The following is a 15,972-nucleotide window of genomic DNA, read 5'->3' on the forward strand; positions in this document are numbered from 1 at the left end:
TGAATATTATCAAAGTACAGTAGATATCCCATAATATTACTGATAAAGTGACAGACTAGGAATAGTTGTTTTGGTTTTTAATCACAACACATGAGTAACACTCCTTAGTTTATGTGCAATGATTAAAATAAAGCAACACTGCAACACTATCTAGACATTGATGTACATTTTTCTTTACATAGATCTCAATGTCTACTGCAAAAGTAGTACAATATCTAATTTTACCACTACCACAAAAACATTTTACAAAGTAACATTGCTTATAAGCTGCATTAGAATTCTGCAATAAGTGTTACGAGCAGAATGATGAGTTGTTATTAAAGAAGCACTGTTATTACTTGACAAGAAATCTCAGAAGAATGCAATTGTTTAATCTTAGAAAAGGAACAAAATTAACTTTAGTAACAGTACTACAAAGTCAGTGAATATTGATCTTAGTACTGTTGTAGGAAAACTGTTTCTTCTTTAAATTATCAATGGAAACATTAAAGTGAAGCAATTAAAAATTTTATGAAACTATATATTGATACCTGAAGTACTGGGAGGCAAATTGATGGAGCCCCAAAACAGAGTAGTGCTGGCCTATGACATGGAGCTGTGAGGCTTCTGGTTTTAGAATCCAGCTGCTCTGACTAGCTGAACTTCATGTCTATGTACAGGATAAGTTCTTATGAGAGAGTTTGATACATAACGTGTAACAATATTCTAGATCACTTTGGATAACAGGGAAAATTAAAATGTCGGGGAATAGACTTCAGATTTCAGGACTCCTCTCTCTGAAATGGCAGTATATCATGTTGAATCCCAGGAATTCTTAATAGAGTTGGAATTATTTCTCTAGCTATTCAACACTTAATTAGGGTTTGCAGAACTGGACCACTGTTCTTAGCAAATATTTCAGCTATTGACCCTTGTCCTATAAATAGCTGTGCCTATAAGGATGACTACAGAAGTCTGAGTTAGAGCTACTCATCTGAGAGTTTCTCATATGTGGCCTTGGTGCTGAATCAGTATAATTTAATGAAGATGAATAAGCTGTATACATAACTCATACCATCACATACTCTGTAATGCACTGACTGCTGGTTCCGTAACTGCATTCTATTCACTGTTTATTTTCTTCTCATGAGTAATTAAGGTGAAGCTTTAATTGAGCAGGTAATTTATGAGACGTCTCTGTGAAAACATGAAGGTAAACCAAAGGTAGTATAAGGAATAGGCCGGATGAATAACAGACATCTTGAAGGCCATTATCTGACTCAACACTACTAACCACATACAGATTTTTTTAAACTTGCTGTTCAAACATCAGTGTTGATAGAGCAGGTTCTTGATTCTTTGGCAGGAGAGCCTATTGGCAGTAAGGAAATAGATAGTCACCTTTTCTCCCACTATTAGAAGGCTGACAAAAGCAGGATGCCCAGTGTTCTCTTTTCAAGCAATGAAGATGCCATGTCTTTTAGTCTTTTTAACGTGCACTGCAGTGGAGCTTTACTGTACATGAAAAACCTTATCCTGGAACTCCAGACTAAAGTAATGATTATTCTTATTTACAGGAATAGCAGTTATAGGCCTCATTGTGCAGTGAATACAACGAAGTCTACAACTAACCTAACAGCTTGCATAGATTCTTTGCTGACAACCTGTGGTGTGGTAGGGAGCATTAGGTTTGAATAGACTGGGCAGTGTAATGCCTTCTCTATATAAAAACTGTGTTATTTGTAAGAAGAAAAAAAAGAAAAAAGGAAAATATATGCTGCCATCTAAGCCTCACTATACGGTAACAGGTTTTGTTTTTAAAAGACACAGATAGAATTGTACATGCTTTTAAACCTCTGTACAATAAAAATCTAGACACAACAGATCTATGAAATTAGTCTCAAGTATTTGCTAGAGGAACTACTGAAAAGCAGTTCAGCCCCTGAGAAGATACTATAAACAAAGTGATGCTCTACGTATGGGCTTGCTATACGGAGCCCCTAACCCTTCTGCTCTCGGCAAACATCAGGACTGACAAAACTGCCTGAGAGTGACATCGTGTGGGGAAATCTGCGGCAGCGGCAGCTCCCGGTGCAGACGCGGCACTTCTAGAAGAGCCTCACGTCGAGCCTGCAGTCTGTCTGGATTCGACATGATGAGTTTTTGTTGGTAAACATTCAGTACTTGAATCCATTAATACAAATTGCACTTACAGGAACTAAACTATCAATGAAAGGTCTTGTGCTGGCACAGACGACTTCCCTCTAGCCCTTGTAATGAATTTGTTGCTTATCTCAGTGTTGGTAAAAACCATACTGCCCTAGTCTCCACTCAGTTAATGAAACCTCTCATCCTTTTCATTCAGAACAAGACCTGACTGCATAGGTCACAGATTTCTATAGACTCCATGTGGTTCAGTCTGACACAGTGTGCTAGCTGCCTGTATGATTTGGGCCTATCCTAGGTTATTCAGTTTCCTTTGCTGCCATCAAGAATGCCTTCCATCCTTCTTTCCATTCACATAATTTACAGAACAAGACACCCTTCTCCAACCTTACAAATCCATTTCCTTCACTTTTCAGTTTCTCTGAAACTCAAGCAATTCCTTTCCCTCGTGTGGTTTTGTTTGGGTTTTTTTTTGTTTGTTTGTGTTTTTGTTTGGTTTGGTTTTTTTGTTTGTTTTGGTTTTTGTTTTTGTTTGTTTTGGGGTTTTTTGTGGGGTTTTTTGTGGTTTTTTGTTGGTTTGGTTTTGGGTTTTTTATGTGTGTTTGTTTTGAAGAGCAATACAATTACTTCTTTGTTCTCTGCATTGATGCATTCAGATATATTGGCATGTCTACTCTTGGGCCTGGAGAGGGACATTAACAGGTCTGAACAACACAAGTAGTTCCAATTCAAGCTCCTAAGTCTTGCTACTCATACCATTTACCAGCCAGAACACTGAGTTAAATACATTGTCATCCTGAGATTCCACAAAGCTGCAGCTCTAGTGCTATTTCTTGTCTGGGTTGGTATATGAAATACCACATAATCCTGAAACACTGATTCTCTTGCTCTGTTCTAAAACCTTGAAATGAGTCAGCTCTAAAGTTTATTATCAGATTCAGCTTGGCAAACACACTGAAAACAAATTTTCTAGGGTCAGATTGTACTCTAGCTTGCATATTGACAGGGATGAAAGGGCTCTTTGTGCAGATCTCTGCTTGTTTGTGTGAAAAGTAGAAGAAATTAACTTTGTGGCATTATACTCCTTGAATTATTCACATAGTTGGTAACTCACAAGAGGGGTGGTCACTAGCAGTAGTAATCTAAAGCTACATAGCTGGGCTATAAGATGTGTATACTCTATTCTTCTAGATCCCTGGATAATCTACTCAATAATCAATATTTTGAAATAAAAGCAGAGCTCCTCAATGCATTGGTGATACCTAGAAAATGGTGGGACTGATGTTCATTGGAAGCTGGAAATAAGTGGCTTATTAATTGTTTGTTAACTTGTTAAATTCAAGTGACTTTTAACACTGAGAAGTGGAACATCTCAAATCATCAGATTACTAGGAAAAATATTGTTTATTTTATCTTTTGTGCATTTTCACTATTATGTGGATAACAGAGTAGATAACTTTCTAGCTGTAAATGTATTATCAGAGTGAACAGAAAAGCTAACATGGAGTGTTATAAAGACACTAACTCAAGTCATCAGAAGGACTGGATTCCCTAGGTACACAGGACAGACCTCTGCCAGCTGATCCAGGAGAGTAACTAACACTATTGGCAGGTTAATCAGAAACTCGGTAAGGTGATTTCAATTGTTAGTCAGGCCTGAGTGTGACACGGCACTTTCAAGTCAGCACTGTGGATGTTTGCTGACAGCAGGGGAAAGGTGATACTCGACCTGTGAAAGGGAGTGGTAGCAGACCCAGATTCCTCTGCTCATTCCCCATAGTCTTAATCTTTTTGTACCTTCAGGACTTGCACTATTGTTTGTTTAATCTGCACATAGCTTTCATGCTTCCCTGATCTACCTTCTTCTTCCCTGGCCAGTTACGTACCTCCCTATACCAATCTTAACCTCCCTTAGCTTTTAGGTTCCTTCTTTGTCCATTGTCCCTGGCCACCATCAGGGCAATCCCTGAGGCACAGGCAAAACAGTGAAAGTCTGTGGCAGGCCAGAAGCATGTTTCGGGGTAGTCCAAAGAGTCTCAGGCAGCTCAGGAGTACACCATTCAGACACAGTCTTCAGATTCCTTAGCTATGAAGCTCATCAAGTTGATTGAGCATACACTGTAATCTATCAAAGTGATGTGGGCGAATGTGGATGAAGTTTCTCAGATATGACAAAAGGCAGAAATCACTTCTTTCTCCTTGTCCATTAAAAATCTCTGATCCAAATAATGTATAAGAATTTCTTTACTACTACCCCAAAAAGGATACTATAATGTCTGCTTCTCTAATTTCATTCTTCGAAATGACTGAATAACTTGTGCTGAAGATGTCCAAAAATCTTCAATGCTGTCATGAGAAATTTCAGACTGAATGCTTCAGGTCATAAACAGGCAAGGTCATAAACACCAAGTTTTACAGTAGAAATGGTCAAAAAACTTGACTAGCAGCTTGAACATAATAAGTGGCATCATGTTCAGTCTCTGGGTGTTTCAGGATATTCCAAGTAACATAGCTACATATGGAGAAGAGCACATACTTGCTAAGCTACTGTACGCCAGCAAGATCATTTAAGAATAATTAGACAGAATTAGACAGAAACTGCTTGCTTTTAGGTTGACTTTCTCAGTTGCTGTGTCCTGCTATTAAAGTAATTGGTCTCTGTTCCTTTTCTGAATCAGAAGGGGATACAGATAGGGATAGTCATCTTGCTTAACCAGTCTAGCAAGGAACTGTCATGCTTTCATTTAAGACTTTCGGCTTCCAACCCACATTCCTGGCCCAGTTTTAACCAGGTGAGAAAGTCGACCATGGCAGCACCAGGATTCACTCTCTGTGAATAAACAACATATAAGAAACAATAACAACCCTGTGATTAAAGCAGAGGCTTGGAGTCAGGAAGCTTGAGTTTACATCTGATTTTCTTCTGTATATTCTGGGTCACATTATTAAAAACAAAGAAACCAGAGAAAAATGTCCATGAGTTTTCACTGTTGCAGTATTTCTGTTACTGATGTTGATAAACATGTCTGAAGATGGGCAACATGTGAAAAAAGCTCTTAAATACTACAAGTAGTCTTGAAAATGTCAGCGTTAATCTTCCTTCCTGTGGTTTCCCCACCACAACACACCAAGCAGGTTGAATGTTTACTGTCTTAATTCACAATTAAGTCACTGTGAGTTCCTGGGTACTCTAGGGTTTTAAATATTTTTTTGGCCTTTATAAGAAATATTACATACTTGAGAGAACAGTGAAGACTCATAAGGAAATATGGACCCTCATGAAACTAATCTCACAGAAGAGTGGCTGTAGTTGGATAGAAGACTTAGATGAAGCATATTAGAAAGTCAGCATGTAGACCAGGGGATTGCAACCAAAGGCTCCTCACCAGAGGCACAGGGCAGAAGCCAGCGTATATGTCTCTGGCTAAGTCATTAGAGCTCTCAAAAAAACCAAACAGTTCTGTGATCCCGTACTCTTTTTCTGGAACTATTTTTTTTACCTCATTCCTATTTTAGGTTAAGCTGGATCAACCCTACAAAATGTCGTATTCTAAAACTCCCAGCTTCTCACTGAGTGCTTGAACTACTCAGCTGCAGAACCAGGCTCCTTCCCAGGAAGGTGGTAAGACAAAGCTTAAAATCAATCTTGGCAATTTGGGCACTTGCAGAACTGGACAAATAGCAAGCAAGAGTTTGCATGTTACATTTTGGATGTGGATGTCTAAATCTCGTATCTGATCCGAGGCTTGGTTGCTGGTGTTTTCTTCAACTGTAACATGGAAGTCCTCATACGTGAATACTGGGTAACCTATAAGCCTCTTCTCACCAACCAGAAATGGTGGTGTAACTCGAAACAAGGAGCAGAGCACCACCTAGTGACGAACGATAAAATTACTCATCCGTCACTAAATAAATGTTTTATTTGGTCATGTCTGAAATTCAGGAAAAAAACCTTACAATTAAAATATTTTATTTACATTTTAAAAAATACCATTTTAATCCTGAGTTATTTGCCATCAAGTATAAGGAAGCTTTTCTTAGGCTATGTGAATTATGATTGATATTGCTGAGTAAAAGCAGGCCTTTCTGCCGATTCCAGTGGTTTTCCATAACCTTCAGTTGCTTGGAATCCGGACTTTAATTAAAAATATTTATTCTTCTTGATGTTTTCCTATAGTCACAGTAAGAACGTAACACAAAGGCGAATAATGTAAAAAGGGCCAGATCAGCAAGGAAAGCTAATATTAGCATGTGATGACAGCAAGACAACAAATTCTAATAGCCTTCATCAATGACATTGTTATTTTAGAATGATTTTTCTTGGTAAGAAAATGAGGTTACTTTTTGTGTCTAGGTTCAAAGTTATTAATAATTTTGATTATTTTTCTTGATATAATCAAAATACTGAAGAACTTCTCTTATAAAAATATTCCACATGAAATTTCACATTTATATTTAAAGGGAAAAGTGACTTTTCCACATATTTTTAAAGTGCAATAGTGCAAAGTGAAGGAAGAGTTATTTTTTCTATTTAGGTTCTATAGACAGAAAATTACTTTGGCAGCACGTATTAAATTTTAGAATTTTATTCTAATTTGCACACAAATGATGAAAACTCTCTACAAATGGATGAATAATGAGCATTAAAGGGCACAATGCTGATAAACACAGGAACTGTGAGTTGGCTAGAAACTAAATGGTTTCTCAGAACCACTTCTTGGAGGGGGGTGGTGGTGTAAATTTAAATCAGAATTGTATCAATCCCTGTTAAAGCAGTTTAAAGGTCAATTTCAGAAACATAGCACTAGTTAACTTTTTTGAAAATATATTTATTTCCAGTTAGTTTAGAAGCACTCTGAAATGCTCTGGAGCAGAGATTTTTTGTTGTTGTTGTTTTAATCTCGGTTTTTGATATTAGCAATTTACTTCCATCTATGTTAGTTTGTCACCAGAGTTTCACTCTGCATTTTCACTTCAAAGCTGGAATAAGTTATTTTTTTCCAAGGAAAACAGATGGACCAACTCTTAAACAGCTTTCTGAAACAGCTTCAATTAAATTCAATTTTATGTCAGTTGCAGGTGGTGTATTACTTCTTAACAAGGGCATTTTTTCCATTGACTGTCAGGAACGGAACAAAGACATACTTTTAATATATTTTCAGTTTGTAATATTAATTTTCTCTAGGTTATTGAGCTGACCCTGGTGAACATATAAAAAGACAACAGGGACAACAGTGAGAAAACAGGTTATTAAAATGGCTAATAATTTCTGAATTGATTGGTCAGTCAAGATATACAGTGATCCAGTTCAGTACAGTTATTCCTGTGCATGCAAAATTCATACAGATATCGATGAGAGGTAATTATGGTTTAACATCACATCAGTGTAAAGTAACCATGCAAACAACAAACAAACAAAAGCCTAAAAGCAGCTATGACTGAATGTATATTGATCATGCAGCCAGAATAGATAAACAGGTATCAGCATCAGTTGCCTTCACACAATGCAACAGCCTACTTTTTGTACTGGCAATAACAAATCTACAGATTTTGCCATAACTAAACTAATTAACGGTGAAAAAACAAACCTCCCACCGTGGCCGGCGCACATTTGTGAACTTGGGGCTGTGTACGAGGGGCAGGGTTACCTACTCCCTCTCTCTGCCGAGCCCCCCCGGAAAGGAAGGGCCCCGCCCGCTGAGCAGCCCCTCGGTGTCCCCCGTGCCCCAGGGCCCCCAGCCGCGCTGCTGGGGGCAGCTGTGTCCGAGCGCTGCGTGTCCCAGCCGAAGCCACCCGCCCGGCTCTCCGGGGAGATTAATTGTACCGGTGTAGGGCAAGCGAACTCCGCCGCGCACCCGCAGAGCGGCCGCCGTCCCCTGGCCCGGCGGCGAGAGAAATGCCATTTACTCCTGCAAACGCAGCGGGACAGCGGCCCGCCCGCCGTGCGGCTCCAGGAGGAGCGGCCGGGACGGGGATGGCAGTGCCCGGCCACAGCGGCAGGAGGAGCTGCCGGCGGTGCCACCGCCCGGCCGCAGCGCTTCTCCCGGAGCCGCACGGCCCCGCGGCGCGCACGGCGGTCGCTAGTGCCGTCCCCAGCGAGCGCCGCCCCGCCACGGTTGCCGATCCCGCTGCGCCCCGGGCCCGCCGGCCGCCTCCGCGCAGCCCGGCGGCGCGGTCCGGCCCGGCCCGGCAGGCGGGAGCATGGAGCGGCGCGGGGGCCGGCAGCAGGTGAGCGCCCGGCCGGAACGGTGCCCGGGGCAGCGGGGGTGGGAAGATGGCGGGGATGGTGGAGAGAAAAAGTTGGGCCGGCGGCGGGGCCGGACCTGCCCCGGACCGTGCGGGGCTGCGGGCGGTGGGAAGGGGGTGGCAGTGCGCCTCGCTGTAGACGAGCTGCGCAGCTGTTGCAGGTAGGGGACTACCAGTTGTTTGCCATTTTAAGTGCAAGGTTATGCTTTTTCAGAAATCTCAGGTGTTTGAAACTTTATTTTAATTTCACAGGAAGTTTGTCTTTTTTTTTCTAGGATTCTGGAGATAGTGTTTCTGAACTAAGGGAATGGAGACCAGTCATTTACAGAAAGTGCACAGACACCCTCTGGTTGCTCCTTTTTTTTCTTTTCTGGGCTGGTTTGGTGAGCGTGCTTTATTTTCTGAAATAAAAATCAGGTCCAAAGTTAATGGTGTTCTGCACTAAATCTAAACTGAAATTACCATCACTGATTTGTTCACATAGTGAAAAAAATTGAAACCATGTTGGTAATTCTGTGGAAATGCCTGTCACTGGCACGTATAGACACACCCCTCCAGCAGTCATACAGTCATACATTACTTAACAGTATTTGTGGCTTGTATCCAGCATTCTGCACTGAAAGAAAAAAAGTTGCATATACACAGTATTCCATATAGTGGTGGCAATAGACCTGTAATGTCCATCTTCAGAAGGAATGCCAGAATTTTTCTGAAAGCATATTTCAGTTTGAGTTACAATGCCAGCTCTTTTCTTCTTCCAAGAATAATTAAAAACAAATATGTGTGATGTAAATAAACTGGATCTGAAAATATTTTGTTATTGTAACCAGTATCATATACACAAGTAGTATGTCAACTTTAATTATGGAGTCTCTACAAAGATCTCCATATTAAGATGGCATTAACATGCACTCAATATAAAAATATTAGTTAAGTAGTTAGACTGCAAACATATAAGCAATAATGAGACTACAATTTGGACTAAGGAAGCACATATTTATGTGTTTGAGTATGAGACTCAGTTTTTGCCCAGATCCCATCTTTAGTCACAAATGTTAAAAATAAAAAACCAGAACCAACCAAACAAAAGAAGACAAAAAACCAAAACAACTCCCAAACAAATAAAGGCTTTAAACCCTCCAAGAAATTAGCTGTGCTAGATCTGATATGTGCAATCTGTCTCCAGCACAGCTGATATTCAGCAAAGTCTTTGTGGTTAATGTGGGACTGAGAAGAGCTGCTGCTGCCAGCAGTTGGCATGTAGCCATAGAGCTTAGTATATTGTCCTTGGTGTGTGTGAAATGTGGTTTATAACCCATGGGACAGAGGAGATGATTGTATCGCTGAGTTCTTCAATAGTTGGAGTGCTGTAAATAACCCTTTGGGTAAATTCATGCCCAGGGTTTCACCAGCTTCCCAGAAGAAGAATTACTACTTCTTGGCACTCAAAAAGGATCTTTTCAAGGGGTGTTTTTGCCCTCATGGGGTACATAGGCAGGGTTTAAGCTCTATTCCTAGGCAGAGTGTCTTATATTGACTAAGAGTCGCTGCTACTTGGCTAACGGAGGTGCTTAGCTGCTGCTGGGTAACAGGGAACTGATCTGCTGGGGCTGTGGTCTAACAACAGGGCATCGGAAAGATCAGTGCAGTGTCACCTAACTCCACAGTGTGGCTCTCCAGGTTTTTCACGTGTGTCAAAGAACACATCTTTCTGAAATTTCAGGTAACTTGCATTTTAATGATAAATAAATTCACTAACAGCTGCAAGGGCTCAACATATATTGCCCAGGTGTGTCTTGAAGGGCACCCTAGAAAATTAGAAGCAGTGAGCACATATGAAAAATGACCATTTGAGTGACCTTGCTTAGTGACACAAACTTCAGTAGGGGCAGTTTTTGCACCTTACTACTATTTTCATGTTATTTTAATCAAGAACCCCATCTTTCTTCTCCTGTGATACTCTGCTTGATTTATATACTTTCAGCAATAGATGAGGGAAAGCTTTAAGGAGGCAATAGGGCTAAACTTGTCCATATTACTTGCTCCGGCCTTGGGCAGAGGAGTGAATTTTAGATTTAATTGTTTGCATCTGCAAGACAAAAATGCATGGGCTTAGAAGAGTATTTATTGAATGGGAAGGAAAAGATATTGTAGCATGATTTCACGTTAAATATATTTTAACAGATGTTTATAACTGGCTATGCTGTGATGGCTGGTGCAGCAGAAAGACTTGTGCTTGGGTATGACAGCTTCGGGAACATATGTGGTAGGAAGAACACTCCTGTAAAAGGGGCACCCCTCTCTGGACAAGACATGACTAATAAAAAGTAAGTACATCAGAGGATGTCTAAATAAATCAAATGTTTGAGAACTTAATAAGATATACATCTTCTAGATCTCAGTTATATACATGTATATATACATGTTTATATTGAAAATCAAAAAAGGTGTTGAGAATGGTACAAAATGGTGAAACTATAAAGTTAAGACAGAGTTTGAAATGTGCTACATTGTTATGCTTTATGCTGGCTTCTTCTTAAATAAAATCTTAAATAGGACTTTGGCCAAACCAGCAGTCATTCTTTGTGGCAAATCTTTGTACTTAACAAAGTTGCATGTTGAAGTTTCCACTCATTCTGTTGACTCTCATGAACTTGTCCTTGTGGAATGGCACCCACCTTGGCAGCTTCTCATCCCATTTAGGATCATAAAATCAACTGTACAACTATAGTATATATTAAATTGCTTCTTAAATTCTGACTTCAAACTCTATTTTTTCCATTATATGTGGAAAAAAAGTTTCATTTGCTTTGTAGAGCTTCAAAAAGGTGGAAAGAAGGCTCAGAATTTAAATCTATAAAAAGCAGAAATCTTGTTTGTTGAAAAGAGGATGTTTTTTTCTTTCTAGGTATGTGTTCTTTCTGAATTCATGCAGCCTGGAAATGCCAAACCTCAAAATCAGTTCAGTTTCCTTGTGCGTGTCTAGTTGTCCACAAGAGCAACTCAACTCTTTGGAAGACCTCCAGAGTTTTGCAAGGAACAATGGTGTGCAACAGGGAATATGAATATCTTGATGTGTCTGTAGAACAGTTGAGCAGCTTCCACTTTGTTATTCTTAATATTTGGTACACTAGGGAGTAATTTCTTACTGTTAATTTCCTGGGCAGTCCATGGCAACAGAAAATAAAATGGCTTTGCTTTATTTCAAAGCCATAGTTTTTAGAAGTGTTACAGCTCTCTTTTGCAAATTCAAAATATGTTGATTAATTCCTGCACTTGCTGAGATTATCCCCAGAAATCTGGCTGCTGAGAATGAACTAATGCAATTTGGTGGAGCTGCCAGTAGGTGGACAGAGCTCATGTACCGTTTGAGAAACTATTCCAACTGTTTATTTTCAATTTAATTAAAAGTATGGCAGAATTATTAATTCCAGAGGTACACACATGTTGTCCCTTTAGACATCAGATCCCAAAGTTTTCTCTTCCACTTGTAATTTTTTAAAACTTTATTCTGGTATTCAAGATAGATATGACATTGGAAGTAGCTGTTGTACAAGGGGCGGTTCCAGTTCGTTCATGTCCAGCATGTAAATACAATAACCTCTAGCCTAACCCTTATTCCATAGGGTATGCATAAACTGCAAACCGTATGAATATTAATAGCTATTTTTATTGGAGGTCGGAATTCCGTTCTTTTTTGTTTTGTTGTTTTGATTGGGAAGGATTGCTATTTTAATTGACAGCATCTGTTTTAATTTCATTTGGGGGTATAGTACCATCATTTGGTATGTACAGAAAGCTGTAAACACCTGTGATATAAGTACATTCAGTGTAACTTAATATAATTGCATGAAATTCCATCTACATGCTAAAACTGCTTGCATGTTTATCTTAAGGGAGAGGGCTGTACTGCATTTTGAATGGCTTAAATGTATCCAGCTTTTCTTTCCCAGAAGCATTACAAAATGGAACAGAGTACCTGGTAGTATTTAGCCTAAAGCCCAGAAAATGTTAAGTTTCTGGATAGATATATATTCTGTTCTAAATCATGAGGGGCCTAGTTCTATTGTAGTTTTTGTCAGTTTAGATTTTTCTGTTATGTTAATGAGTAGGAGCTTAAAGTACTGCACTGTGGAACAAATAGTGTGTTTGCTCTCCAGAAAGATCAGTAAATGGTAATCAAGGTTAAGTCTAGAAGGAAAAAGATTCCACAGAGATTCCTTTATGTTTACCCAATTAACTAATTTGTTATTTACATACCCACTGGAATATCAGGGATTAATATGGCCTGCTAAGGGATCAAAGCAGAAGTGTAAACAGAACTTAATTGATAATGTGTTTTTCTCTGAAACTTTAACAAATATTGTTACCTTTTCTATTTTTTTATAGGTTCTTGTCTTTGCATTTATAACCTGAACATTTCCAGTTACACACTAAATCCAAAGGCAGCTGAACTGTGTCCCGCACTGCCAGTTCCACCAAGGTAAGAATAACTGGGTACTTTACAACACCCTTGAGTCCGAACAGCTTCTTAAGGATTGTTAACTTCCTCGCGTTTCGTATTTGACTTGATGCTTCACAGTCAGAATGGTTTTGCTTTGTTTATTTTTTCTGTACACGTCCTTATGAGTTCTCATGTATGCCTGTGAACACACGAGTCTCCTCTCCCACAGAATGAACAGGGACTACATTCCCTCCATTCCTCTACTGTTTAGAGATTTTTTCTCTCCAAATCAGGGGAAAAACTCTCCATATGAGGAACAACTTATCTCCTGCACAGACTTTCGCTCTCTCCCTCAATGCCAAGGAAGAGGAGCTGTGGTCTTGAGCCTTGCTTACTATCCTGAACCCAGAAATTTCCATCCATTATTTCATAGCCAGCTGGCTTGAAGCACAGGTCTGTGGATGGCACTCTCTTTAGCATTTGGCATTTGTGAGTCAAAATCCTTAAACCCGTGATTTTAAATTCCACTGCGTCATGAAAATACAGCAAAGAATTGGAGTCCGCATATTGGCAGAGCCGTCATATGCTCTGAACAAAATTAAATAGAGGAAAAAAGCAAACAGAAGAGAAGACACATAAAGACATTACATGCAGTGGATCAAAGGAGAGCATGTAAATTGATGAAAAAATATGTGATATTTTACTTATTTCTTTGACTTCTTAGGGTCTTTTCTTTTTGGCAAGGAACTTCGGAAAGTTATTCATCTTGCACAGTAATATTTCATAATAGAAGCAAAGCTGGTCAGAATTTTTAACTGTTGATGAGCAAACCTCTCCTTTTTAAGTATGAATATGCCTTTGACTGTTGTAGTACAGCGTTGCTGAAGTGGGACATTAAATATATTCAAGAAACTTGTTTGGGAGTGACAAATAATTTCATATGTAAATATTTGGTGGTGTTAATTGTACCTTACAAACATTGTTTTGTTGTGGCTTTCAGAATGCTTAAATATAATAAAAACAGTACAAAATGTTTGTGGCCTAGAATTGTCTACAACCTAGCTTACATCTATGTTAGCGTGAGTTTAGGTTTTACATAAACACATGGGAGCAAAGCACTTGAAGCCAGACTGGAACAGGAATAGGAACTACACACTGATGGTGATTGACATAGTAGTTGGTTGATCTTGAATAGATGTCCTGGAACAGTGACACAGGCATGATGCTGCTGGGAGTTGATATTTTGCAGATGAAACATAAAAGTACCATTTGTAACAGCCCACTGCCATGCGCAGTGCCCTGTTGTGTCAGACCCCATGAGGAGAGTCTCCTGGGTGGGGAGGTTGCCTGCCCCGTTACAGATCAGACTGGCCGGCTGTGGCTGCAAAGCTGTTGAGGATGCCGGTGGGCAGCTGCAGGGGGCTTGAAAGAGCACGGTGGAATGGATCTCCCTGGGTTTGAAACTGTCCAGTAATTAATTTTTTTTAACCATCTTTGTTTTTAACCTTCCAGCAAATCTTTTCCATTATTTAATCGATGTGTTCCACAAAATCCTGAATGCTATTCCAAATATGCATCTGTCTTAATACGTATGGTTAATGAAATGGATGTTTTTCATCGAATTCTAAGTGGAATATTGGCAGGAAGAGATACTGTGATAGGACTGAGTGTCCTTGCACTAGGTAAGGTTACGAATTAGATATAAATAATGATATTAAATTAAAATATGAGGTTTCAAATGTTTTTGTTAACTTTATGCTTTTAGTTTAGCAGTGATCTTTTCCACATTTTCTGGGCAGAGTTGTTTTTAAGAAAGAGTGATTGTGTTTTATAAGGAAGCATTTAGTAGGCTGATGAAATACAAGTCTATGAAATATCAGATTCTGTGTTCTTTGATATGCTAATATACCTCATTTTGGGGGACTGTAAGAAATTGTTTATGAAAAAAATGGCATCAGCATGAACATTTTAACTTAAATTTTATACAAAATATTATTGAAAAGCTAATAATTCCCAATATGAGATATTCCAGTTATAAGTTCATTATTAGTAAGTTATAAGTAACTGTGTGTTTTAAATGTTAAAAAGTTTGCTAGCTTTGCTAAATGGTGTTGCTTTTGAGTCTACTGTTTATAAATGAAAGCCCAAATTCTGCAAGAACCTTACATTTATTTTTAAAGCATAAAGAGTTAAGTTAAATGTGTTGTGACATTCATAATAAACTGATTTTGTATATTTTTCAGCCTTCTCTTTTATACTGGTTTTAGCCTTCAGATTCATTCGGACACTTCTGGTCCATACTTTGATTGCACTGGTTGTATTTGGGTTGTTATGTAAGTATATTTATCTTTTAGCATATGCTTAGTTAAATGGATCATCTCACTGAACTGAAGGAGAGGCAGCTGAACAAACAGCTATCCTTCCTTTTTCTCTATGGCCATCCTCAGTGACCTTAAGCTTACCGCATCCACTTCCAAGCTGAGCCCTGCCTGCCTCTGGATGCCAAGATCTGGCTGTGCTGTTCCAGCTGTTGAGTGTGGGATGATGATGAGTTTTATTTTTTTTGTAGATGCCTGGAAACAACATTTCTTTTGGCAGATCACTGCAGTTATTAAAATGCTGCTATTTCAAAGAAAGTTCAGTGAAGTTCTACATTGCCTGCTTTAGAAAGGGAGAGCTATAGGAATGTTTTCACCTAAAGCTTGTAATTCCATAAAAGTTAGCTTTGTATCTCCTCAATGGAATTATGTGCCTGAGCTTTAGAATAACCGCAAGAAAACCAAACATTCTTTAACTCAGACTAACAGAACATTATGTGAATTTTCTCTGTGGTCGTTGACACTGTGCCTCTCTGCTACGTGACAGTCTTCCTGAGCTGAGCTTGGGTTAGGCAGAAGGGCGAGGGATTCTCGAGGGAGACTGGGCAGACCTCAGCCTGCCAAGAGCAGTGTGCCGCAGCCTGGGGCGTGCTGCCCGCCTTCATCCTGCTCTTGTTTGCTCAGTTGTCTCAGGTGTTCTCTGGTGGCTCTATTATGACTACAAGAATGATCCCAGCACTGAATTGGAAACAGAAAAGGAAAATGTAAAATTTCTACTTGGATATGCTATCTTCTCGACAATAGTTACTGTAAGTAGCA

At 39.4% G+C, this 15,972-nt stretch overlaps 1 protein-coding gene across 1 annotated transcript in view; it reads left to right on the top strand.

Annotated features, from left to right (window-relative positions):
- Positions 1-8,346: 8,346 nt before the first annotated feature.
- SLC44A3 (solute carrier family 44 member 3) overlaps positions 8,347-15,972 on the top strand; it is a gene marked incomplete at both ends in the record, with an annotated part of 39,575 nt that continues 31,949 nt past the window's right edge. Inside the window, 8 exons of the mRNA XM_080348689.1 lie at positions 8,347-8,373; positions 8,667-8,774; positions 10,576-10,718; positions 11,300-11,436; positions 12,781-12,874; positions 14,348-14,517; positions 15,079-15,168; positions 15,838-15,962. Coding sequence (XP_080204815.1) covers positions 8,347-8,373; positions 8,667-8,774; positions 10,576-10,718; positions 11,300-11,436; positions 12,781-12,874; positions 14,348-14,517; positions 15,079-15,168; positions 15,838-15,962 — 894 coding nt within the window. The remainder of the gene's footprint in view (positions 8,374-8,666; positions 8,775-10,575; positions 10,719-11,299; positions 11,437-12,780; positions 12,875-14,347; positions 14,518-15,078; positions 15,169-15,837; positions 15,963-15,972) is intronic.

Source organism: Nesoenas mayeri (genome assembly GCF_963082525.1).
Source record: "Nesoenas mayeri genome assembly, chromosome: 8".
Taxonomy (NCBI): Eukaryota; Metazoa; Chordata; class Aves; order Columbiformes; family Columbidae; genus Nesoenas; species Nesoenas mayeri.